The sequence below is a fragment of the Panthera onca genome, chromosome D1 (genome assembly GCF_046562875.1).
Source record: "Panthera onca isolate mPanOnc1 chromosome D1, mPanOnc1 haplotype 2, whole genome shotgun sequence".
Lineage (NCBI taxonomy): Eukaryota > Metazoa > Chordata > Mammalia > Carnivora > Felidae > Panthera > Panthera onca.
The window spans coordinates 49,354,184-49,380,821 of NC_138348.1; the positions used below are offsets into that span (position 1 = coordinate 49,354,184).

The window sequence follows — 26,638 nt, forward strand, 5'->3', positions numbered from 1 at the left end:
CTGATGCAGCGAAGAGAAAAGAAAGCAGTAATTTATGGCTACCATTAAGGACACAAAGACAAAGGCGGAGGGAACATTTCACTAAGTGAAGATTTACAAATGTGTAAAAACCATCCTTATGACTAAAAATAGCAGAGTGTCTCTCGGTACCAAACAAAAGGGGATAGGAGGGAGGGGCAAAGACAGAAAGAGGGATGCAACCTGCCTGCCTTCACTGGGGATGAAAAGGTCAAAAGAAAAACAACCACAGAAAAGTTATTTTCTCAGATTCTTCATCAGGCAGCAGCACTAACAATGAAGGCCCAAAGAGGCAGTCTTCATCTAGGCCCATGGGCATGGGAAGGACAGGGGCCGCAGTCGGGGTGTAGTGCTACAGAATGGAGAGCTCTGGGAAGGGCATGGACCCCAGGAAGACATGTTTTTGTGCATGAGTTAGGTGGGTATTTTTTGTGATGTTTATTTTTTTTCTGATTACCAAAGGTGTGCTTGTGTGTGTGAATAGATAGATCTATATATACACTATTCATATATATTCATTATTGAATTTTCTCCTGTAAATATATACACACATACACATAGGTATGTATGTATGTATGTATGTATGTATGTATGTATATTTACAGGAGAAAATTGGATAAAGAGGAGCTCTGATTAAAACCACTCAGTATTTTCTTGCATCTCAAAATTGTAGCTGCATTTGTTCCTGGAGTGATGCTGAGTGTAGTGGGCTCTGTCATCCGTGGCAAAGGGGGTATGGGAAGTCCCTGTATACATGGGTTCCCTTGTCAGGACTGTCTTGCTTGGAGGGCCAGCTCACATTTGCCACCTGCATCTGCAGCTGGCCCAATCTGACATTATGAGTTCAGGTGGTCATAGATACCATCTGTGCCTCAGGCAAAATTGGTGGTTTCTTGTCCTTGGTGCTCACCTTTGACCTCTAGCCCCCTTTCCCTTCATGTTTTGGCTGCCCTGTACATACACGTTGAACTAGTGTTCAGTGAGATGAGCATCTTCTGCTGTGATTCCTGGCCCATTAGTGCACCAGAGAGGCACAGTCTAAGCAAGTGCCTCAGTGGGACAGGTGGGACACTGCCTGGGGCTGGGGATCACAGGAGGCTTGGGCTGGACAGAATGGAGAAGGGTGCAGAGTGTGTGTGAAGGTGAGCAGGGAAGCTGGGGTTGTCTCCCCTGAATCTCCTGAGGGTCCAACCACATTACTCACCCCAAGTGGAGAAGTGGGAAAGCCCTACAGGTGGCCTTGGAGTTCAGGGAGTATAGGATTCTGAGCTACACAGGACACTTTCTGGGAGCCTCCCGTCTGAATATTTCAGGCCAGAGTGCTATTTGTCCTCACAAAGAGGGACTGGGTCAAGTTGTAGGGCACTGCAAACAGGCAGAGCACGAGGCTCTGAGGGCTGGAACGGAGCAGCGGGGGTGCAGGAGCAGCGGGTTTGGCGACGGGGCCTGCACTGGGGACGCTGACAGCCGCCCTCCGGCCACCACGGCCGCGCCCCCTCCACCCCGAGCCCGGAGGGGGAAGGGAGGGGGACTGGAGGGGAGGCACTGCCCCCCGCGCCGCCCGCCCCGGCCCGGGGAGGACCGTGTGAAAATGAGGCCGGGGCTCGGGGGCCGGGCGGGGCCGGGCCGGGGGTGTCAGAGCGCGGCGGGCAGGGCGCCCGCACACACCTCCCGGAGCCGCCGCCACGCTCGCCGCCTCTGCCCGCAGCCGCCGCGCCATCCATGGGGGTCTTGGGCCGCGGCTGCCCCGGGACGGCCGGGGCGCTGCTGCCGCTGCTGCTGCCGCTGCTGCTGACCGTGGCCGTCCCGCCCGGCCGGAGCCGCGCCCCAGGGCCGCCTGAGGGTGAGTGTCCGCACCTCCGGAGCCTCGGGCACGCACCTGGCAGGGGCATGCGGAGCCGGCGGCGGGAAGGGGTCCCGGGTCCCCTGGTGGGGTCGCGCCGCGCTGGCCCGCCCCGGGCTCGGCTGCGGAAGCTCCGCGTGGCCCCCGCTCCCCTGGGGCCTCACCCGCGGGCCAGGCCACGGAACCACCACCGCTTGGGCTAGAGGCCCAGGGCCTGAGTGCTGCGGCCCGGCCTCGGACACGGGGCTAATGACAGTTCCCAGCCTGGTCCCGCCGCCCGGGGTCCCTGGAGAGCGCCTGGTAGTCAGTCTCTCACCCGCTGAGAAAGACGGAGGGCACCAGAGTCACCGGGGTCCGGCTCCTCATTGTGTAGATGGGGAAACTGAGGGCCCCGGGCGGGGTACGTCCGTGAGGTCTCGGCAGCTTTGCTCCTGCTTTTCTTCTGGGGCCGGGAAGTTTGGCCGGCTTCAGGGTTGGCTCCGGAGAGTTTTCTGCCGGTTGAGGATCCATCCGGGAATACCCCGTAAGCCGCAACAAACCTGGGTTTTTTGTTTTGTTTCGTTTTGTTTTGTTTTCTGCTGCCAGAGAAAAGTACTCTGGACGTTCTGCATTAACAGGACTCGTAATATTTTCAAAACTTTTGTTTTTAATTAACATCCTGGAGTGGTATCAACCCAGGAAATACTTCCACCAAGGCCAGTTTCCAGGTTGAGAGGGTGAGCAGCTGGTTGATGGGGTGTGGGAACCATTCCCACTTTGCACCTCCATCTGAGGGCTGGGAATGGTGTGGTCAGAGCCCAGGGCAAGCTACTCCCCCATCCCCCAAACCCTGAGAAAGCTGACACTGCCTGGTTTTCACAGTGTTTTGTTTTGTTTTGTTGCCAACCTGGTCTTTCCTTCAACAGGCATTTGCTATTGCCTACTCGTGTGCCAGGCACTGTGCTTGGCATCAGGGACACCCACTCAGTCTGTAATCAAGACACCATTTAGAGGGGAGGACAGGCAGGAAAACAGAGAGTGACAATTCTGTGTGATATGTGTTATGAAAGGAGATAAATATGGAAGCAGGTCGTGGAGGACACCCACCTACACTGGGGGATCATGGTAGGCTTCTTGGAGAAGGTGAGTGAAAGAGTGTGTGTGTGGGGGGGTGTAGTCTAGTCAAAGGGAACAGGCTGTGCCTGGGAAAGGAGCCTGGAAGTGGTATGGTTCATCCCAGGGTTCCCAAAGAGTTTAGCTGATGAGGAGTGAAGGGGGGTTTCTGGTGGGAGGTGAAGCTACCAGAGGACCAAGGCCAGATCACAGAGGGCTTGGGGCACCATACCAAGTGCTTGCTATGCTCTTTTGCAGATGTGGACGAGTGTGCCCAAGGGCTAGATGACTGCCACACCAATGCCCTCTGTCAGAATACACTCACCTCCTACAAGTGCTCCTGCAAGCCTGGCTACCGAGGGGACGGCAGGCAGTGTGAGGGTAAGTGACTGGGGTACCTGTGGTGAGTGGGCCAGCAGGTGAAGCTCCCTACCTCCTCAGCACTTGTAGTGACCACTCATGTTGGTAAAAGTGCTGCTCCTCTGTCCCCCCAGGTCATACCACCCACCCCCAAAATCCATTTCAGACCCTTAAAGCACTAGGAACATCAGGTCTTTCCTAGAGCTGATCATACAGTTTTATGTGGTTCCGAAATGTCCTTTTGTCTGGCTTGTGAAAAAGAAAAGAGGTGCTTTAGTATTTTTGGTGCCTATCAGTTTGGGAGCAGAAAGCCCCAATCAGGAGAGCCGTGCCTGCCAGGGAAGGGCTGATCCTGTGCCTCCCTGGGGCAGTTTACACCCTCGCCCAGGAGTCTGAGTGCAGGAGTCTTTCCCTCCACTGCTGGCTCTGGAGGCTCCATCTTGTTCTTGGCTTCAGGCTGGCGTTGTGACCTCCCAAACTTTAGAGGTACACCAAGTGCCAGCCTTATTTGAAGCTGCATGTTCACCCTGGAAAGATGTAGGCAGAGGGATACCTTGAGCCCTTGGAGTTCCAGATCTTTGAGCCTAAAGTCTGATCTCTGTCATCCTGTGTTCTGGGCCAGTGTCATGAATTCTGAAATTCAGAACTAGCCAGAGACTGGGTACTGAAAGGAGGAGGCTATTCCTGGGGATGGAAATCATGGCATGTTGGAACTGGCAGGGCTCTTCAGGGGAGCTCTGACATTCCTATCGCTCAGATGTGAGACCCTGAGGCCCCTGGGGAATTGAGAGGGGGGCTTGTGGCCATAATAACACAGTTAAAAGAAAAGTGAAAGAAAGTCAGATGTTTACCCTATCTCTGTCCCTGGACCCATATCTCCTGTATTCACTCAGCTTCCTGATGTCCTTCTTTGGTGAGAAATCCTGATATTTATACTTTGTGCATGGGGAGCAAAACTTGCCTCTCCTATCAGAGGAGACGTGCTCCTGGTCAGGTTCGTAGCAAATGGGGTTGGTAGTCTATCCTTAAAGCCCTTGTGTTTCTTCAAGTTTGTGTTTTCCCAGAGATAGGCAGCCATCTCTCACTGAAAGACTACCTCTCCCTGAGACATTTCTCTGCAGGTTCCTCCATACCACACTCTCACTGTATTAAATATTCTATTTACAGTACTGGAATTCACACATGTTGGTACCCTGCTTGGGGGAAAAAAATGTTCACTCTTTCACTGGTTTTCCAGTCACTGTATACTCTCTGGGGGTGGAGATGGGCAGAAACTGTGCTATGGTTTCTTTGAGTTAGAATACATATTTAGTAAATGATGTTGAATGACAAGTGGCAGGAATTTCCTTATTCTTAGCTGTTGGGCTTGACGTATGACACATGGAATTGAATTGCTGACAGTTGATAGCCGAAAAGCCTACTATTTAGCTTAAAATAACTAAAATGATTGACTGGAATTGTTGCTTTTATATATTTAAATTGGCTCTAAAATGATAATATATATTATTGGTATAAAAGTCAAACAATACAGAAAATGTATGAAATAGTATCTTTTACTTATTTATTTTTAAGTTTATTTATTTATTTTGAAAGAGAGAGTGAGAGAGCATGCCATGAGTCGGGGAGGGAAAGAGAGAGAGGGAGAAAGAATCCCAAGCAAGCTCCCTGCTGTCAGCACTGCACCCTACCAGGGACTGATTGAAGGGCTTGATCTCAGGACTCTCTCAGGGCTCAGTCTCACAAACCATGAGATCGCGACCTGAGCAGAAATCAAGAGTCTGATGCTTAACCAACTGAGCAACCCAGGAGCCCCTAGAGGGATTTGATCTTTTAAATGCCTGTAATACTTTTGAATACATATGAAGTTATGTTTTTTCATTATAAGAATTGATATGGTAGGAATTGACATAATAAGTGAATGTCCTGTGTTTCCTCACAATAAAATTAAGGTTATGCATTTGTAGTAATACACAAAGTAAAAGTAAAAAGTAAAAGAAGCTTTTGTCAAGGCTACTATGGAAGTGCTATTATATACTTTTTACTGCATTACATGGGGAGGAGACACATGATGTTAATATGTCCCCCTACTGGTGATATTAACCTTGATCACCTGGTTAAGATGGTGCATCCTGAGGGGAAAAAAAGTTACAAACAGAGATGGAGGCAAACCATAAGAGACTCTTAAATACAGAGAACAAACTGAGGGTTGATGGGTGGGGAGGGCAGGGAAAATGGGTGATAGGCATTGAGGAGAGCACTTGTTGGGATGAGCACTGGGTGCCGTATGTAAGTGATGAATCTGCTCCTGAAGCCTGAAGCTCCCATCTGCATGGGAATCTGCTCCTGAAGCCAAGAGCACACCGTATACACTGTGTATTAGCTAACTTGGCAATAAATTATTAAAAAAAAAAAAGATGGTGCATCCTGGGTTTCTCTGTTGCAAAATTACTATTTTTTCTTTTTGCAATAACACACATCTTAAGGTAGATACATTCATCCTGTGCTAATATTCTGTTACTTCTCAAGTCTTTTTTTTTTTTAAATCTTTTTAAAAAAATGTTTATTTTTGAGAGACAGAGAGACAGAGAGCAAGCAGGGGAGGGGCAGAGTGAGAGGGAGACACAGAATCTGAAGTAGGCTCCAAGCTCTGAGCTGTCAGAGCAGAACCTGATGCAGGGCCCCAACCTACAAACCATGAGATCATGATCTGAGCTGAGCTTAGCCAACTGAGCCACCCAGGAGCCCCTCTTCTCAAGTCTTTGCCCACTGATTTTGGCATCCAACTGTGGATCTTGTCTGCAACAATTATTACTATGATGTAATAATTGGTAATTTTGTATTTCCCTCATTCCATATACATCTATTAACTGAGATTCTTCTGTAAGGAAGACTTGTTGCTTCTCCCCCATTTATTTATGCATTGATTTATGTATTTATGCCAGTATGGACTGGTAGATATTTAATTGTATGTATAGTTATTTATTTTGGGCTCAAATTGTTTCAGCTTTAGCCATTGGGAGCTCCTTCACATTGTTTCCTGTGTCCTTTTGACATGCCCCCATCCTTTTTGGGGACAGTTCTTTGTTTTCTGGTACCATAAGATACCACAGACTCATCTTGTATTTTCCCATCCCAGCCCTGGAACCAACCACTTCTTTAAGGAGCCCTGGTTTCTTTTATTGGAAAATGGTATATAGCAACCAAGATCTGAATGCTTGGTGTTCTTACTGTTACTGGGATGTCACTGCTCCTAGGCTATCTCACTGGACAGAACTAGGAAACATATGTATGTATTCTAACCCACATATACACATTTATCTATATTTATTGCTTATATTTATCCATTTGTATATATATTAAAAACAATGACTTACACTGATGATGCTTTGGATTCCAAAACAATGCCACAAGATTCATTGAATCTCCCTCTTTGGTTATTCATAACTTCTTTTTCCAACAGTGAGAAAGGTGGCTCTCATTATCTGCAAGATAGTTACTTGTTTGTTGAATCCAAGTATACACATAAATAATTTACAACACTATTAATCTATAGCCTTGCAACTAAAACAGATTTACGAGAGTACAGTATCTGTTTGTAGCTATCTTTATTTTTAGCCTTACAACATTCAGTTAATATATTGGTTTTCAAAGTCACTTGGTTAGTACTTTTTTTTTCTACATTTCTTTCAGTGTGGTTGTTATTCATTTGTAATACAGTTGAGTTCATTTGTTTCTGTTTGTATCCTATTTTTTTATGTGTTCTTCCCCCACCTCTGTATACTAGTTTATATATGTATGTACATAAGAAGATATGTATTTACTTATGTATATATGTATGTATTCATCCATGTATCACTATGGTGCTGAGAGTCAAAACTATATAAAAAAGCATACTCAGGGGCGCCTGGGTGGCTCAGTCGGTTAAGCGTCTGACTCTTGGTCTTGGTTCAGGTCATGATCTCACAGTTTGTGTCATTAAGCCCCACATTGGGCTCTGTGCTGACAGTGTGTAGTCTGCTTGAGATTCTCTCTCTCTCTCTCTCTCTCTCTCTCTTTCTCTCTCTCTCTCTCTCTTTCTCTCTATTTAAAGTTTAAATAAACTTTAAACATAAAATAGAATAAAATAAAATTAAATTAAATTAAAAGGCACACTCAGAGAAGTATTACTCCTTCTCCCTATTCTTGTTCCTCTGTTCCTCATTCCTCCTCTCTCTCTCTTTTTTAATGTTTATTTATTTATTTATTTTGAAAGACAGAGAAAGAGACCATGCATGTGAGCAGGAGAAGGGCAGAGAGAGAGCAGGGGAGGGACTGTCGGGGCAGAGCCAGACGTGGGGCTCAATCTCACAAATTGTGAGATTGTGACCTGAACCAAAATCAAGAGTCTAATGCTTAAACCGACTGAGCCACCCAGGTGCCCCTCATTCCTTCTTTTCATCCTTTTCCCACATACCATGGATTGATTACCAATCTTTTTTAGTTTCTGATTTATTCTCCTGCCTCCTACATTTCTTTTGCAGCAAATGTGTAATTTTCCTTTTAACTACTTTAGTGAATTCTAATTTGTATACCATAAAAGACACCAGTTCTAAATAAGTATAAAAATCAATGATTTTGAGTAAATTAGCTGAGTTGTGCAGCCATCACATAATCCACTTTTCAAACATTTCCCTTGTCTCAGTAAGATCCCTTATGCCCAGGTACAGTTAATCCTTATTCCCAGCCCCAGCTCCAGGCAGCCTCTAGTCTACTTTCTGTCTCTATAGATTGGCCTTTCTGGATATTTCATATAAATAGAATCATACGACATGTGGTCTTTTGGTTTTGGTTTCTTAAAAAAAATTTTTTTTAAATGTTATTTTTTAATTTATTTTTGAGAGAGAGAGACAGAGCGTGAGTAGGGGAGGGGCAGAGAGAGACAGAAACACGGAATCTGAAGCAGGCTCCAGGCTCCAAGCTGTCAGCACAGAGCCCAACGTGGGGCTCGAACTTGTGAACCACAAGATCACGACCTGAGCCGAAGTTGGCTGCTTAACCGACTGAGCTACCTAGACGCCCCTCACCCAGCATGTTTTTGAGGTTCATCCATGTTGTAGCCTGTACTGGCATTTTATTTTATTTTTTAATTGTTAACTAGCATTCTGTTGTATGGACATACTATATTTTGTTTATCCATTCACTGGATGATGGACATTTGGCTTGTTTCTACTTTTGGGCTATGTTGCTATGAACATTTACCTGCAAAGTCTTTGTTATGGACATAATTTTTCATTTCTCTTGAATATATACCTAGGAGTGAACTTTCTAGATCACACATGGTAAATTTATGTTTAACCTTTTAAGAAACGGCTATACTGTGTCCAAAGTGGTGCCATCTTACATTGACATCAGCAGTATATAACGGTTCCCATTTCTCCACATCCTATTGTCTGTCTTTTTAAAAAATAACTATTTATTTATTTTTGAAAGAGAGAGAGAGAGAGAGAGAGAGCCCAAGTGGAGGCAGGCCAGAGAAGGATCTGAAGTGGGCTTGGCACTGACAGCACAGGGCCCGATCCCTGCAGGGCTCAAACTCATGAACTGTGAGATCCTGACCTGAGCCAAAGTCAGTCACTTGTTTAACTGACTGAGCCACCCAGCCTCCCCTATTGTCTGTCTTTTTTTTATCATAACTGTTCCTGTGAGTGTGAAATGGTATCTCACTGCAGTTTTAATTTGAATTCCCCTAATAATTAATGATGTCGGCGGTCTTTTCATATGCTTTTTTACCCATTTGTATATCATCTTTGGGTGACATGTCTATTCAAATCTTTGCCCATTCGAAAATTGGATTGTTTGTCTTCTTTGTTGTAAGAGTCCTTTGTAAGTCCTTTATAACGTATGTGATTTGCAAATATTTTCCACCAAACTGTGGCTTGTCTTTATTTTCATAAGTATGAAAGTTGTAAATTTTGATAAAGTCCAACTTATTAATTTTAAAATTTATGAATTGTGTGTTTGGTGTTGTATCTAAGAAATCTTTACCTAATCCAAGGTCTCAAGATTTTCTCATAAAAGTTTTATGTTTTCTCTTTAAAGTTTTACAGTTTAAGCTCTTATATTTGGGTCTCTGATCCATTTTGAGTTGATTTTTGTGGAGATATGAGGTAAGGGTCCAAATTCATCTTTTGCTGATGGATATTGTCTAAGCACCATTTGTTGAAAAGACTATCATTTCTCCCAACAAATTGGACAAGACGATCATTGGGGCGCCTGGGTGGCGCAGTCGGTTAAGCGTCCGACTTCAGCCAGGTCACGATCTCGCGGTCCGTGAGTTCGAGCCCCGCGTCAGGCTCTGGGCTGATGGCTCGGAGCCTGGAGCCTGTTTCCGATTCTGTGTCTCCCTCTCTCTCTGCCCCTCCCCCGTTCATGCTCTGTCTCTCTCTGTCCCAAAAATAAATAAAAAACGTTGGACAAGACGATCATTTGTCCCAACAAATTAGACAAGAGTGCTAAAGCACTCTTATCTAAAGTCAAGTGACCATAAATATAATGGTTTATTTCTGGACTCTATTCTGTTCCATTGATCTGTTTTTCTTTATGCCTGTATCACACTGTCTTGATAACTATAGATTTTTGGTAAGTGAAAGTCCTCCAAATCTGTTCTCCTTCTTCAAAATTGTTTTGGTTCTTCTGAGTCTTTTGCATTTCTATATAAATTGGATAAGCTTGTCAAGTTCTGTCAAAAAACATGCTGGAATTTCATGTGTATGTTTTTTCATATTCCCTTATTTTTTTTCCCTGATAATAAACTACGGGTACTCTCTCACATTTTGATTTTTTAACTTAGTAGTATATCCTAGAAATCACCCTAAATCAGTTCATAGAAATCTTTCTCATTCTTTATTTTTTTAATTAATTAATTTTTAACAGCTGCACAGAATTGGATCGAATAAATGTACCGTAGTTCTTCAAATACTCTCTCCTATGTATGGGCATTTCGGTTGTTTCTAGTATTTTGTGATTACAAACAGTACTGCAGTGAATTACCTTGTGCACATTTATTTTCCTGTTGTTGGAGATGTATCTTGAGGATAGAGTCCTAGAAGTGGGATGGCTGGTTGGAAGGTAAATACATTATATCTCCATACTAAAGAGATGCCACCTGTCTGGCTTACTTCTGTTTTATTCCTCAGACATTGATGAATGTGAAAATGAATTCAACGGAGGCTGTGTCCATGACTGTTTGAATATTCCAGGCAATTATCGCTGTACTTGTTTTGATGGCTTCATGTTGGCTCATGATGGTCATAATTGTCTTGGTAAGGAAAACAGTTGGAAATCTCAATTCTACTCTACCTACCCTCCGGCACCCCACCCTTTTCTTTCCTTTGATGAAAACATACTCATTAAAACAAAAAGGGGATCAGAGACTTGTGTTTTCTGCCCCCCTCAAAATCATAGTCCCTGAGAGAAAACCAGGTAAAGTGCTTTGGTTTATATGTGATCATTCATAATGTAAATTCTCCATTAGTCTAAGGAGATGGACAACATCATTGTTACTACGTATTGACTTTCTAGCATTGACTTGTCACCTTTAAGATCTTTGATTTAATGCTGTAAGTATCTCTATTCTAGAATTAGGTAAAAATACTTATTCTGAAAATTCCAAATATGTGATTGGATTTCAGCCAGGTAACCCCACCTCCTTTTTTCTTGAAAGGCAAAGGAGTTCAAACAGAAACCTTCCATTAACATCATCCTATTATCCCACAAAACAGAAACATCTGTCAGAGTTTTAGTTCCTGAGTTACGGACTGCAAAGAGCATTGTTTACATTCGTTGCTTATGCCAGGAATAAACAGAATTCAGAAATAGCAAGCAACTGGATGGGACTGGGTGTGGAATAGTCTTAGAGGATGTAGCACACTTGGCAGAAAGGTATTCATGGTCTGTTTGCATTTTAAGGCTGGTGTTATCAGTTGTGCAGGAGGACATCATGGGACACAGATGGCATCAGGGTCCTTTGATGCTGATGACCTTTTATGCGGTTAACCTGCTGATATCTGCTTGGCCGACCAAGGAGTAACTTGAACCAGGTCCTGACACAGGGTGGACAGCTACTGAGATGCTCCCTTATAGTACAGGGGGAATGGCCACTTGATTAAATGCTTTGAGATCAGCATAGATAAGTACAGACAGAACTTGTTTTTTGAGTGGTAGAGAAGGAAAGTCTTTCCAAAGTCTTTTGATTCTGGGAATCAATCCTTGTATGATGTTTATCCCGCTTCACTGTCACCTGGAACCCCATCCTGAAATAGATTCTGTCCCTTCCTATTTGTGCTCTGTGTGAGAGGTCAGTCTTTGGGTCAGACCACTTGGCCTTCCAAGCCTGTAGCTGTCAGGAAGATTTGATTGAGGGCTGGGGGCTCACTAACCCCTTTGCAGACTGTCTAGGGCAGCCAGGCCTCAAAAAGACACTAGAGAGACCATCATGACAACAATAATCAATTGAGATTAATAAAAAACTGAACAAAATATGAAGTCACTTTCAGTGTGTAATATTTTAGGAAGCATGCAGTATGTTTGGAGGGTTTGGCTTTGTTTTTTTACCATTATCTGGGGTAAATCTCACATGTCCTTTTGGTTTGCCAAAAGTGGCATTTTGGGACTTTATATCTAATGGCAGATCTAGTCATTACAGTTTTGCCTAAACCCCAAGTTGTGCTTGGGGGAATGTGTAAGATTCTGAAGAGCAACAGGCCAAACTATGCAGGGTTTAAGCACCTGGGCCAACGTTGGGTCAGGTGGTTTTGAGGAAAGGCCAGTTCAGAAATCCTCAGCCCAGGAGTCTTTTCCTTGCCTTGTCTGCTAACACAGATATTTCAGCAGCCTCTCTCCATTCCCCCTCTTTGGGGTCTCTTTGTGGACTTGGTAGCAAGGATTTTCCTGACAGAAAGATCCTGAGTATCCACTGAGTGTATCCAAAGGGGCAAACGATTCTTTAAAGGAAGCCATGAGAAATAAAGCGATATAGTTAGAAGAGCAGGACCAGCAGATACAGAGATTTCTCTGCCATTTAGACTTGAAAGGGTTGAAGCATTTTGTGACAAGGAAGCTCAGAGCCAGAACTTTTCAGGAGCAGCACTTTCCTGTGTTCTCTGGGATGACCCCTTGCCTCTCCTCAGCCCCTTACCACATACTAGCTACAATATACCAGAATATACACAGTACAAATACTACTTAAATCTGGCACCAAACCCAGACTTCTCCAAGATCCTGAATGCCATTGAGCTTGAAAAATGAAATGTAGCTTTTCCACATAGCTCACCTGCCTGAATTCAGTTTCCATTTTTTGAGTGTCTGGGAGTGCATTGTAGCTATTCAGTGTGGGGGCCGTGGTTCTCAACTGTGGCTGCACGTTAGAATCACTGGAGAAGTTTAAAACAACACCACTGCCTAAGTCTCATCCAAGACTAGTTATATCAGTGTCTCAGGAGGTGGGGTCCAAGCATCTGGATGCTAACATGCAGCCAGGGTGGAGAACCACTGTTTTGCAGTCTAGAGAAACTCGCCGGGCTAGTGATACCTCTTTGTGCATGTGAACACACACACTTTTGTATTAATTCAGTCAGAGTGTGTCACTCAATGGCACATTTCTAATTGCTTTGGAGAAAGGAATAGTGGGTTAAATGGACAGTGGGTGGGTGATGGCTCAGAGGGGAGCACACCTTTACTCAAAACCAATCCAGGATTTGGTGTTCAGGGAAACAGATCTCTCCAGCCCACCATGAGTCCTCACCATGGAACACCTTGGCCAGGTGTGTTCCAGAGTAGCTCATCCTTTGGAATGTGCTCCCTTCACCCTTTGGCATAGAGAAGGGCAAGTTTGTTAGGCTTAAGGGGATGGCTTGGGTCCCATCAGTTTAGAAAGGCATCTGCCTGGTAGTGTGGGAGGATGCATGACTGTAAGATCAGAAGCTTGAAACCAGATAACAGATATTTAAATGTGAATTTTCTTGTTATGGATGTGCCCAGAAGCTAATGATAGGCACATGGGAAATCAGGCTAGAGAAATAAATTGCTTTTATATCAGCCTTCTCCTTGAGTCTTTGTCATGTCTGAGATTTTTCTGGAAGTTTCCTCTTATTTGGCTCTAGTGATGCTGTGCTCTCCTGCTTTTTTGTTCATGCATTGAACAATTAATGTGCACCTGAAGTTCCAGGGCTATGCTAAAATAAAACAAAGGTCTCTGTCCTCACAGAGTTCACAGTCTAGTGGAGATGGATAGGTAAAATATTTTGAGGGGTCAAAGGTACAAATTAAAAAAAAGAAGATTTTGAGAATACACTATGGTAAGTGTATTGGTAGAGCCATGCACAGAGTAATTTATGACACAGTGGAAGGAAAGTCCCCTAACTCCATCCTGGGGGGCACAAAAAGACAGATAGAGGAAGATTCACCCCCTTTCTGTCTTTCTGATGGCTCCTCTTCTGGGGCTTCTGCTGTCACCTACCTCCTGCTGCTGGTATTCTCCCGAATTCTACCTCTGGCTATGTGCTCTCTGCAGCCCTTCTGTCCCTTCCCACACTCCTGCCTGGGGCTTTCTTATCTACATCCACCACTTTATAAGGCCACCACAAGTAAATGACTTTCAGAGGTGTCTTTACAACACCAGACTCAGGTTTCCCTCTGCTACTGGACCAAGGCCTGAATGTCAGCATCTCACATATATCACCTCCCTACCGTGATGGGGGTCAACCACATCCCCATCCCAATTTCCCTACCCAGCTCTGGTCTTCACCATGTTTCTCGGCCACCCTACCCGATGCCCATGTGGCTTTCCACCCTGCAGGCACCTTGCCCACGGTGCTTCTGTTTTTTCCTTCCTAGGCATCCCCTCAGCCAGGCCCCAGGCCCTGTCCCCGACTAGCACCAGCTGAGGCTATTTCAGGTTCACATGTGAAGCCAGGCTTTTGATTCTTCTCCTTCCTTGTGTCCTACCCTTGGCTGTCACCTTATTCTTCCTAACTCCAGGGTCTGGCCATGCCACCCTTGCTACAGTGGTTTCAACTGCCTCTTAGATTAAGAGACAGGTATTCAAGGTCCCCTACAGAGTGACCCAATCTATTCCCAGCTTTATCTCCTATAACTTCCCTGCATGTACCCATGCTCCAGCCAAACAAATGACTCACCCTTATCTGAACATGCTCCATGCTCCCCAGCATTTGTGCTATGCTCATACTCTTTCTTTTGTCCAGAGTCCCTTCTCCTGATTTAGAACTGAAGACATCCTGTAGGGCCCATCTTCCATCAGCTTTTCCATAAAACCCAACCTGATACCCCACAACCAGGTGGCCTCTTTTTCCCTTGTACCACCTTTTACTGTATCTCACAATTACTTGTACGTTTGTCTCTTTCCCTTTGCTGAAGGCCATGCTCCTAGAGCAAAAGAATTTGATCCTACTTATCTGTGTTTTACTGTCCCCTCTAGCACCATACTTTGGAAAGAGAAGGTGTTCAATAAATATTTACTGAATATATTATCTTGTATTCATGTGGAGGGCCTGCTTAAGTGAGCCCCAGAACTTTGTGGGCTTGGGTCCCTGCTAATGTCAATTCTGAGAGTTTCTGTGATGCAGGGAAGGAAGAGGGACCTCATCTCTGCTTAGCGGGTGTCCTGAGATGCTGGGAGGGGTGGGCATTTGAAACAGTCACAAAAGCAAAGACTAATCCTCCTCTCCCTCCAGATGTGGATGAGTGCCTGGAGAACAATGGCGGCTGCCAGCACACCTGTGTCAACGTCATGGGGAGCTACGAGTGCCGCTGCAAGGAGGGATTTTTCCTGAGTGACAATCAGCATACATGCATTCACCGCTCCGAAGGTGCCTCTGCTCTGCTGTGGGCCTGGGGGGGAAGGGTGCAGGGGGCAAGGAAACCCCTCACCCCGAGTGAGTTTAGAGGGGAAGTACAGAGTATAGACATTCTGGAGGCTTGTGGATGAATCTAGACCCTGCTACTGGGTGAACCCTGGGCAAGCTGTTTTAGCTTCCACTTCCTCACCTGGCAAAATAAGTGGGTTGGGCTGGGTCAGCTCTGAGAGCTCTTTAAACTCTCACATTCCTGATTCTAATCTTTAAATAGAGAACATTTCAAACATGACTAGGTGTCTCAGGAAGAATGTAATGGACAATCTGCCAAGTTTTTCAAAACGGTGCTGCAAACCACAGCCCCAAGTGCGAGCCTGCTCTGAGCTCTGGGTGGGCAGGGAGGGGCTGGAGCCTTTTTATAAGGACTTGCAGACCCAGAACTGGCCTTCCCTGTGTTTCCCATTTTTGAACCCTGAGCCTCTGGCGTTCTAGGACCCCCTCCCTACAAGTGGGCTTTCTATGCTGTGGTTTTCCTGTGTGGCTGCTTATGATTCCTTCATAAATTTGTAGACAACTCTTCTGATGGCCTCCCTTTTGTTCTCTTTGCTTTGGGCCTATACTTTTTTTTAATTCCTCTATTAGTTCAGTGGATTCTTAGGAGGGAGAGGCATTAGGAACATGTGGCCAGTCAGCCACTTTTAACTGAATGACATGTTTTTAATTCTCTGCACTTTCTTAAGCCAAAGAACCACATTTTGGTGGCTGTATTTCTCCTGGGGTTGCCTGAGTCTGTTTTTGAGGGAAATGCTCTAAACATTAGACTATTAACTCCTTTTGGCATGTGGTGCTGCTTGTTCATTCTCATAACTTAAGAATGAGGTGATTTCAAGTTCTTCTACTATTTCATCACACATTTGTAGATTTATTGTTAAATCATGGTGCTTGTGACTTTCCAAGGGTGTCTTTTTGGAGGATGATTTCTGCCTCATTTTCCAAGAATGATGGCTCCTTCCTTGTACCTGACTTAGGAAGCCTGTTTGGGTAGTAAGAAGAATGGTCATGGGCCAGTGGGTTTGAGGGGTCTTATCATCCTGAGCCTGCTAGTTCTCAGGGTTTGGGTGGGATGGACAAATACTGGTTCTAATCCAGCAGATCTCTTATCTCATGCAGGCATGGCACTTGATAGAGGAACAGTTGGGTTTAAAGCTCCTGGTAGGTGCTCTGGACTTTTCTGTGAGCCCCACATCTGGGAATAGGCAGGATTAAGACTCCAGCAGTTAAAAGCGATCTGGATCTCTGGGCACCTCCTCTTTGGTTGCTCAAAGCTGCTTCCTGGGAAGTCACTCGGCTTTCCCTACAGGTGGTGGGGAATGGGGTGGGGACCTGTAGGTCACGCCATTGCTTGAACACAGTATGGATCCTACCCAGTCACAAAGCAGTTCACGGTGATTAAGATTATCTCTTACTCTTGCACTTCCAAAGCAGTAGCTCAGCCCCTTTCTCCCCTCTGGCGAGACCTCCAGACTGATTACAGACACAGGCTCTTCATAACAGAAGTAAATACAAAAGCAGTCCCTTTTTGCAATCTGTGTTTTCTAAATTTTTAACAATTCAGACATTCTTGGATTCCCTGAAGAGTATTTAAAATGAACTTATTTGTCTGGAGCTAAAGCCAAAATCCAAGAATTTGAGTTGTGGTCTAAGTGTGCTCTCTGTGATTTTCCGTGGTGTTTCAACCTGATTGCTTGGTGAATTCAGGGCAGTGTAAGCCAACAGATTATAGCAGTCTGTAACTGAGACCCTGTCCATCCTAGGGTTTTAACTCTTCAAATAGATCAGTCGGTAAACAGTGTTCCTTTAGGATTTCCTTCTTGATGTGCACATGAAACCCTTAGAACCTGTTATTAAAATGGACTTTAAAACCCATTGTTGATACTCCAAAATTGGTTAAAAGAAGGTGACATTACAAGCTAGTATTTTCTAGTGTTGTGGTTACTTTTAATAATTATCTACTAAATGTTCTTCAATTTAGGGGATCATAATAGATGATTCTGAGGGAAAGCTTAAGCTATTGATTTTTTAAAATTATTCTTCTTAGAGACCCCAAAGCTCTGATAAAGAGACTGTGTGTTTTCACCCATGTAATGGGGGTAGGCTGGAGAGAGACATACTGACCCGGCTGGCCTTTGTCCCCATTCATGGGTGCTCAGGCTCTCAAAATGAGCATTCCTCTTTTGTTTTGTCTGGTCTGAGAATATTTTTCGATGCTTGCATCGCTGCCCTTGCAGAGTAGGGGGAAGGTGTCAGGGTAGTGAGGAAGGGGCTGTGCTCTCAACAGGGCCTGTGTCTGTCTTTGGTAGAACATTTCTTGCTCTGTTCGCAAGGCATATATTAATTCAGTTTCCAGAAATATTCTTCAGGGAGACTCTGAGCTGGGGACCACCGCAATAGGCTATTTCTAATGTTTTTGTGAGCTATTTCACTCCCGGTAAACTAAACAACCCTAAACATGACTGCCAGCCCAATTTCTGGGGGGAGCCAGAATCTTGGCTGGGCCTCCCAGTTGGGACCAGACCCATCTGCTTCCCCTAGCAGTGGCATTTTTTTGTGTGTGTCAGGATACTATGAACAGCTTGGGGGGCACCTTTTGAAAAGTCCCCAGCATTTCCAGAGTCATTTTAACCTCTATTACCTCCTGGTAAGTTTAGGTCTGGCTTGATATGATAGGACATGGGGGGCAACTTTTTGTGTATCCCCATGGCATCTGACACAGTCAATCCTTTCTTTCTTTCTTTCTTTCTTTCTTTCTTTCTTTCTTTCTTTCTTTCTTTCTTTCTTTCTTTTTACAGTCAATTCTTATGAAATATTTCTTGTGTAAGTGAATTGCTCCTCTGAGGTGGTAAAGGTCACTTTGCAAATGTCTTAGACTTGAAAACAGAGTGAAGAGAAGCAGCAGCTGACCTGTTTGGGGAGCGTACTTTGCAGGTATTCCTGCTTCCTTTTCTTGGGCACTGTTATGTTTAGCCCTGGTACTCCTGGTGCCTGTCATTCCAAATGCTCTGTTGATCCACGAGCAAATGTAATTCTTGCTGGGCCTTCCTAGGAGGACAGGGCGCTGCTTCTGGAGACAGCTCTCACCTCCTGTGCTGTCTCAGTATTGGGAGCAAATAACATTTCCAAAAATCACCAGCCAGAACTAAGAGAGAGCTTTGCTCTGATCTAGTACAAGCCCCATTCTGTGTTAACTGACAACAGCCTTGGCATGGGTGAATGAATCTCAGCAACTTCCAGCAGACTGAGTGCTGGAGTTCAAACAGCTTGTAACTGTCAGATAAAAAACAAAATGGCTTTAAGAGAATATGGGATGTATTAACAGTTACGCTGTCTTTTGGAATAGGAATGACATCTGTTTGTATTAAATCAGCTATTCCAGTTAAGCATAGATCAACGACTCTATGGCGAGAATTAGCGAGAAGTGACTTTTGACTTAATTAGGACCAACTGATTCTAATTAAGTCAAAAGATTTTAGGGGGACAATACAGAACAGTGTAGGATCCTAGAGAAGTTGAATGAAAACTTTTTGTACTCATGTTTAAAACAGTGCTACTTTGGGGTGCCTGGGTGGCTCAGTCAGTTAAGCATCTGACTTCGGCTCAGGTCATGATCTCGCAGTTTGTGAGTTCAAGTCCCGTGTCGGGCTCTGTGCTGATGGCCTGGAGCCTGCTTCAGATTCTGTGTCTCCCCCTGTCTCTTCCCCTCCCATGCTCATGTTCGGTCTCTCTCTGACTCTCAATAATAAATAAACGTTAAAAACTTTTTTTAAATTTCTACTTCTAGTGTTAGAGAGTGTCTTGTTGGTTGAAAACAAAAAAACCTACTCTCAAAGACACTTATTGTACAGAGGCAAAGAAGCATCACATGGGCATGTATTTAATATAATAATGCAGTACAAACTGAGCAGAGGTTTTGAGAATACTCTTGGGTGTGATGAGAGTTCCTCCAGAGTTCTGGCAGGTAGCAGGGTCTCAAAGAATTGGTTTTGAGAAGAGGCAGGATTCTGGCAAACCACAAAGATATACACTATGTTATGACCCCATCATTTAAATGCATATTAAACTAGCCAGGAAAAGAATCTTCTTCCCAGCTCTGTTACCACAAGATTGGACCTAATGGAAATGATAGTATACCTGGAAAGGATTTTACAGCACATGTGTGAGGTCTCTTTCTGTTCTCTCTGTTGTGTTGTTGCTATGCTCTGAACCTGCTGAGGGAGGGCCCAGGGACTAGGTGAGAGTGGTCACAGAAGAGAGGCCCCTGGGCTGGTGTTCACATGCTGATGCCAGAAGCTGGTAGTCAGAGTCCCCTCCAAAGTGTGGATTTGGTTGGGGTAGAGAGGGGAGTTGACATTTTCAGAAAATCATCTTCAAGAGTATGTGAACAAGTTGGGAATCTTCGTCTCTGCAGATTTCCTTAGAGAGATTGTCCCCTCTTTGTATCCTTGGTCAGCATGGGTAACAACCTAGCAGAGGTGAGAGTCTAGGTAGCAGTTCCCGGGGTCTGCAGGCTGTGGTTCCACACCCCCCAGAGAGCTCTTGTGCTTTCTTTTCAGTGTACTAGGAAGGCTCCTACCTCTAGGAGACTTCAGACTTTGTATCTCTTGGGTGAGATAAAAATTTTTTATGTCTCTGTTAATTGACCTGACTGGATTTGGATGACATGTTTGTTTAAAATGTGGGGCCGATGGAGACCCAGGCAGGCAGGTCCCCCCTCTCCCCAGCCTTTTGCAGTGCCCCTGGGGCTCAGGACTGTGCCTACAGTCTGCTCACTGGCTGCATGCTGCTGTTTTGCAGAGGGTCTGAGCTGCATGAATCAGAATCACGGCTGTGGTCACATCTGCAAGGAGGCCCCGAAGGGCAATGTCGCCTGCGAGTGCAGGCCAGGTTTTGAGCTGGCCAAGAATCAGAGAGACTGCATCCGTAAGTACAGACTGGCACACGCCTGTGCTGGGAACCATCCTACTCCACAGGTTGTCTTCAGCAGCCCAGGATCAGAAATGCCACCTCATGGTGGAGCAATCACATCAGGAAAGGCAGCCATCTTAAGATACTGACTTTCACTGAGGACTACGTTTGCTGCACAAGGGTAGTCTCTGATAGGGAAAGGAAATGATACTTTTTAAGGGAACCAATCAGAAGGAAATAAAATTTGGGAGTGAGGACTGTGAATGTTGGGGGCCAGTGTCCCTGTTCCCACAGAATGAAACCAAATGTTGTCATCTGGCAATCACAGCTCTTTGCTACCTGGTCCTGCTTCTTGTACAAGCCACATCCACCTCCTTTTCCCAAACACCGACCTATTTGCCTGCTGGAGAACAGCCCATGTTCTTTCATGCCTCCAAGCCTTCTCCAAGCCCTCCTCCTCACCTGGCTTGGTGAATTCTCACTCAATTTTTAATATTCTGCCTAACGCCTAATAATGATAAGGATAATAGCTACTTTTGGGGAACATTTACTGTGTGCAAAGTCTTGTCCAAAGATGTACCAATTCCATTGAATTCTTAATATCACCACCCTATGAGCTAAGTATTATTATCCTCATTTTTAGTTGAGAAAATTATGGAGAAGGTAAAGCAACAAGGTCACACAGGGAGCACATGGCCAATTAGGATTTGGGTGTCGATCTAGCTCGAAGGCTCTTTAGCACTTTGCTAGACTTCCCCAGAAGCCCTGACAGACTGGGCAGCCATTTTGTATTTTGGCTCCCACAGCACTGTTGATTCCTCAATTATAGCACACGACACCAGGCTTGAATTGTGTATTTATGTGTCTGTCTCCCCAGCTGTGAGCCCCCACAGTCAGGGACCTTGTCTTATTTTTGCCTCTTAGTCTTCCCCTGGTGCCTACCACAGGATGTGCTCACTACATATTTATTTATGAATGGATGGATCAATGGTGTACCCAGTCTGGACACAGCTGCCATACAACGATGAAACACAATAATGAAACTCCACTGGTAATAGGAAACAACCTGCCATTAAAGGTGTTCCTAAACCACTATCTATGCCAGAGGAGACACAGGTGGTTTTCCTTTAGCAACTCTTCCCAAAGCCATGGACTTTCTATAATTCCCCTGCAGTTTGCGGGGGATGGTTGTTTACAGTGAGTCGACCTGAGTGGTTAAGAGATGAGGAGGTAGTTTCTCTGGTGAGAGACTTTTCTCCATTGTCTCCATCACAAAGCAGAGTGCAGCTCTGAAACCTGCCAAACCAGGGCTGGTGCCACCACCAGAAATAGATTCTGACAGACTCTTAGGACTCCTAAAAGTGAGGCTGTCCCTGCAAGCTTCTAGTGGGCTGAACCAAGTGGCTCCACTAGGTGCCTTCACAAGGAGGACCCACGTCTCTAGAGGAGACTCACCTGTGGAGTGCGACTCTTTGGCAGTTCAGTTTTTCAGGGGCTAGTAGAATACCTGGAATTTAAATTTTAAAATATTCTTGAGATGTCACTTCCTCAAATATTATTATAATCACATTTGAGGAAAGAACAAAAAGAAAAACAGAAGAATTCCACCACATAACCAGCTGTTTCACCGTTTTTTTGTTTTGTTTTGTTTTTTGCTCTTCCCTCATGTCCCTTCACTTTTTCCATATTCCCATTTAGTTGTTCTCAGACATACGCAATTTTTACACCACTGTGACCACAGAACAGTTTCTTTCTCACGTCACAAATATGTATTTCGTTCTTTCACATTGGAAACATTAGAAATGCTTATGTAAGAATTTCAACAGCCCTAAGTGTGTAAAGAAAATCTATAACCTTCCCTTTCCCATTTCTCTTGCCAGAGGTAACCACAGTTCAGTTTGATGATAGATCATTTTGAGTTGGCTTTTTTTTTGGCTTATCATCAGTGAGTTCATACAGTCTTCGTAATCGTTGGTTAATGTTGCATTAAATATGTGCAGTCATCATTTCCTCTACATTCCCTCCCTTCTAACTAATCTAGATAGAATCTGATGAGAGAGATTCTAACGTATTTGTACAAATAAGTATTATCTGTTTCTTCCAGAGTAAAGTGCTAGAACATTTTCTAAAGCCCCAGTATAGCTGTATTAATATGCAAAACTTCTCCTGATAGAACAAAGCAGTAGTCTAGAATCTTTTGGCATAATTCCCCTGGAATAGTGATAATCTCTCTTACCTTCCTGTTGCCATTTTCCTGTATAACTGCTCAAATCTGTCATTCAGCATTTCTTTTTTTTAATGTTTTTTTTTAAGTTTATTTATTTATTTTGAGAGAGAGAAAGAGAGAGCAGGGGAGGGGCAGAGAGAAAGGGAAAGAGAGAGAATCTCCAGTGGGCTCTGCACTGACAATGGAGACCCCGATGTGGGTCTCGAACTCACGAACTGCGAGATTGTGACCTGAGCTGAAATCAAGAGTCAAGATGCTTAACCTACTGAGCCACCCAGGTGCCCCAGCATTTCTTGAATTCATACTGTGACTATCTGTTTACATAGACAGCGTCTGGCTCTGAGTCAGGGTTACTTCTTTTATGTGCAGTGCCTAGCACACACTAGGTGTTCAAAGCTTGCTAAATGACAAGCAGAGATCTTCTGAAGCAAACCCATCCCTGGTTGTGGAAAAGTCAGTGCTCAGTGTGTTGCTTGGGTTTCCTCTTAGTGACCTGTAACCATGGGAATGGTGGGTGCCAGCACTCCTGCGAGGACACCACCGAAGGCCCGGAGTGCAGCTGCCACCCAGGGTACAAGATGCACACAGATGGAAGGAGCTGCCTCGGTGAGTGACCCCTACACTTGGTGAGGGTCTGCCCCAGCCTGCCCACCCCTAACCCCAAAACTGAACCTAACTGTTAATGGTGTTTAGCACCAGATTCAGGGTATTTCCAGAGCATTTGCCTCCAGATGGGTTCTGTGATGCTGTACATGTGGTGGTGGGAGTAGTCTAGTCCTGGGAGGGTGTCCCCTCTCTCCCTGTGCCACCATGGAAAGCCCTTTCTCTTCTCCTAGACTAGGGGGGCTCCTGAAGATGGTACTGTGGAGACTGGGACAATACATCCTAAAGGTCCAGGGCGACATGAAGTTAAAGCTAGCCATTTGTGATGACACAGTGGCCCTTATGGTCAGCAGAAGCCCCTGTTGCCTATTTCTGTTGGGATGCTATCCTGTACTTCATGGTCCATCCTTTGCTAGCTCCATTTTAGAGGTTCCCAGGCCCCAGGTTCTTTTTGTCCTGGACTGAGGGTATTGGAGTGAATCTGAAGCTTACATTCCCTAGTGTCTCTTTGGTCACTGCAATATGCTTCAAAAATCTTTTCCATATTTAATGTTTACTAAGGCTCTGCAGCCATTCAACATACTGTGTTTCCCGCAGAGCCTCTTTACAACACGTTTTTATTGAGGGAACAGAGTGGCACATCTTACATTGTTCTCGTGTCTGGGGTTTCGGCAGAAGGGGTTGTGCAGGGGATGAATAATCTGATTCATTCAGTCTGAGAACTGTGCTGTTTTGCGTCTCTTATAGAGCAAGAGGACGCTGCCCTGGAGGTGACAGAGAGCAATGCCACATCAGTGGTGGACAGTGATAAACGGGTGAAACGGCGGCTGCTCATGGGTAGGCGCTGCAACCTCTTCCTTGGCCACTGTCCTGTCCCTTTCCCTTCTTATTACATCAGGCCTGAACCTGGGCCTAACTTATTACATCAGGGCCCCTACACCCCCAGACCAGCTGGACCTGGGTCAGCAGCTCCTGTCAAGCCACATTGTGTCTGTTCTTCACCCACTGCTGTTACTTAGTCACCATCCAAGGACTCTAGAATTGTGGGAAGGGCACCGGCCCAGCAATCAGAACAAGCAAGTTAGCCTCCTAGCGCTGCCCCCAACTGGCTGTGAGACTCGGGCAAATCCCCCTGCGCCTCGGTCTCCTGGTCTTTCTTTGAAACGGATATAATAAAACCTACCTCTTAGGGTTATCAGGAAGCTCAGTTATGATAATAATATGCAAAAGTGGCCATAGTCCAATGCCTGGGACTTAGTGGGTGGTCAGTGAATGTCAGTTCCTGTCCTTCTGAGTAACTGACTGACCAGGGAGGCACTTTGGGCAGGCAGCCCCTAGCTTAGCATGGTGATTTGTCTGGGTTTTTGTCAGCCGAGTCATCTTCTCTCTGACTTCAGCCCATGGTAATGGCAAAAGAGATGAATGGAGAAGAGTGGCACTTGGCTGTGGGATATAAGAAGGTCTGCCAGCAGATCTGCCAGCAGAGCTGGAGACGGGAACAGAAGTAGAGGCAGTGGCTGTGTGGGTGGCAATCAGATCCTCTGGCACATTATTATTCTGGAGAAAGCTTGGCTTGACCTAAACAAAACCAGTTTTTTGATAGCTTCTATATTTAACAGGTAATATATTGAGCAGACATTGGCCACCAGGCAGGTGACATTTCTGAGCTCTTTTCTACCCTATTAAAATTATATTTAATTGCGTTGAATTAAAATACTGCATACAAGTAGTATAAAAAACCTTAAAAACTTTAATCAGTGCTATTAGGCATGTAATGAAATACATCATTTCCTTGCCTCAAAACTTCCCTTTCCCTCATCCCATTTGACAAAGGCAACAATTTTCATTTCTCCTAGTTGTTTCTTCTTCTAACTTGCCCTCCACCATATTTCTGAAAAGTATATATAGTTATTTCTCTTTTTCCCACGAATATTGTGACATTATACACTTATTTCTTGTTGTGTCAGTTTTAGATATTTACTTTGACTTCCTATTCCAGGACACAACAAGTTTTAGCTCTCTTCTGCCCTCTCCCCTAATGCATACACTCCCTCTCCCATACCCTTAATGTGGTTTTATCACTATTTAAATCAATATTATGTATTTACATCATTGTGATTATGAATATCTAAATATGATTCACCTGAACCATGTAATGTGCTATGATTATTATTTTCTCTGCTTAGTTTTCTAAGTACCTCTTAGCAGTTCTTTTGCAAATTTCAGGCAGAGTTCTAAAACCCTTTCAATGTGTTCAAATACAACAATTGTCTTATCAATTCCATTTTCTTCTTTTTATTTTATTTTATTTTTTTCAGTATATGAAATTTATTGTCAAATTGGTTTCCATACAACACCTCCATTTCCTTCTTAAAAAGTATCTTCCGGGGGTGCCTGAGTGGCTCAAACAGTTAAGCTTCTGACTCTTGATTTCAGCTCAGGTCCTGATCTCGCGGTTTGTGAGATTGAGCCCCACGTTGGGCTCTGTGCTGATGGAACGGAGCCTGTTTGGGATTCTCTCTTTCCCTCTGTCTCTGCCCCTTCCCCGCTCAAAATAAATAAATAAACATTAAAAAAATGTTTTTAAAGTGTCTTATGAGGCTTCCCTGCCGTAGAGGGGCCTGATTCTTCAGGCTGGCTGTACACTTCTCCTCTGGGCCTTCCCATTAGCACCAGCCTGGGAATGCCCTTCACCATGCTCCTGTGTCAGTAGACCTCATGTCTTCTCTTTTGTTAGTTTACACGGGTAGGTATAGGTTTTTAAAAGCCTTCCACGCCTGAGAATGCCTTTCTACTCTCCTTTTATTGAGAATTTAGCTCAGTATAGAATTCCGAGTTGTGAGTAGTGAGTGCTCTATTTTTTTCAGGCATTCAGTGTTGTTTTAAGAAATCTAAAGTCATTTTTATTTTTGATCCTTTGAATGGAATCTATGAAAGCTTCTGTCTGGATGTTTTCAGGGTCTTATCCTTGTCCCTGTTGATGTGAAATTTCACAATAATGACCCTCACTATGGGACTTTTCCCACCTGTTATGCTGAAGGCCACTCAGTTGGCCTTTTCAATATGGATATTTGAGTCCTTTAGTTCTGAGACAGTTCCTTATATTTTTTCTTTGATAATTTTCTTCACTCCATATTCTCTGTTCTTTCTCTCTGGAACTTGTGTTAGTTGGCTGTTTAACTCCTCTAATTTTCTTCTCTTTTCTTAAATTTTTGTTCTATTTCTAGGAGATTTTCCATTTTTTTCTTCTAATCCTCTCCAGGATTTCTTTTTAAATTTCTGTTTTCATACTGTAATTTTTCAAGAATTTTACTTTGGTCTTTTGTTGTAGGTACATATTCATGTTTCGTGAATGCTTTTCTTATCTCTCTGAGGAAATTAATTACAAGATTTTTAAAACTTTTATTTTTTTCCCCCTGTATTAGCTTTGTTTCTTCCAAGTTCCCTCTTCCTTGTTTGTTTGATTTGGTGCATTTGTTTAATTTTAAAGGCCTTCTTGAACTGTCTGGTGATTCTAGGTTGAGTTTTCATATTTAATAGTGAAATACTAAAAAGCCAATTGGATATTCTATCAGTTGGTAGGCTTTATACTTGGATGACTAGGCAGTGACTTAGCCATTTCATCTGGAGATCTTCAAATGCTAATATCTATACGTCTTTTCACTTGGGCAGGCCAGTTCAGTC

The 26,638-nt window shown here is 44.4% G+C and overlaps 1 protein-coding gene across 6 annotated transcripts in view; it reads left to right on the forward strand.

Annotated features, from left to right (window-relative positions):
• The first annotated feature begins 1,410 nt into the window (after positions 1–1,410).
• The window catches only part of SCUBE2 (signal peptide, CUB domain and EGF like domain containing 2), a 63,240-nt gene continuing 38,012 nt past the window's right edge, over positions 1,411–26,638 (forward strand). For 2 of the 6 annotated variants that reach the window (XM_078433189.2, XM_060605956.3), the window contains exons 1-7: positions 1,876–2,384; positions 3,212–3,334; positions 10,489–10,614; positions 15,043–15,177; positions 20,014–20,139; positions 22,841–22,957; positions 23,702–23,791. In XM_078433189.2, the coding sequence (XP_078289315.1) occupies positions 2,111–2,384; positions 3,212–3,334; positions 10,489–10,614; positions 15,043–15,177; positions 20,014–20,139; positions 22,841–22,957; positions 23,702–23,791 (991 nt within the window). In that variant the 5' untranslated portion in view covers positions 1,876–2,110. The other 4 variants (XM_060605954.3, XM_060605957.3, XM_060605953.3 and 1 more) reach the window with 4 other exon arrangements.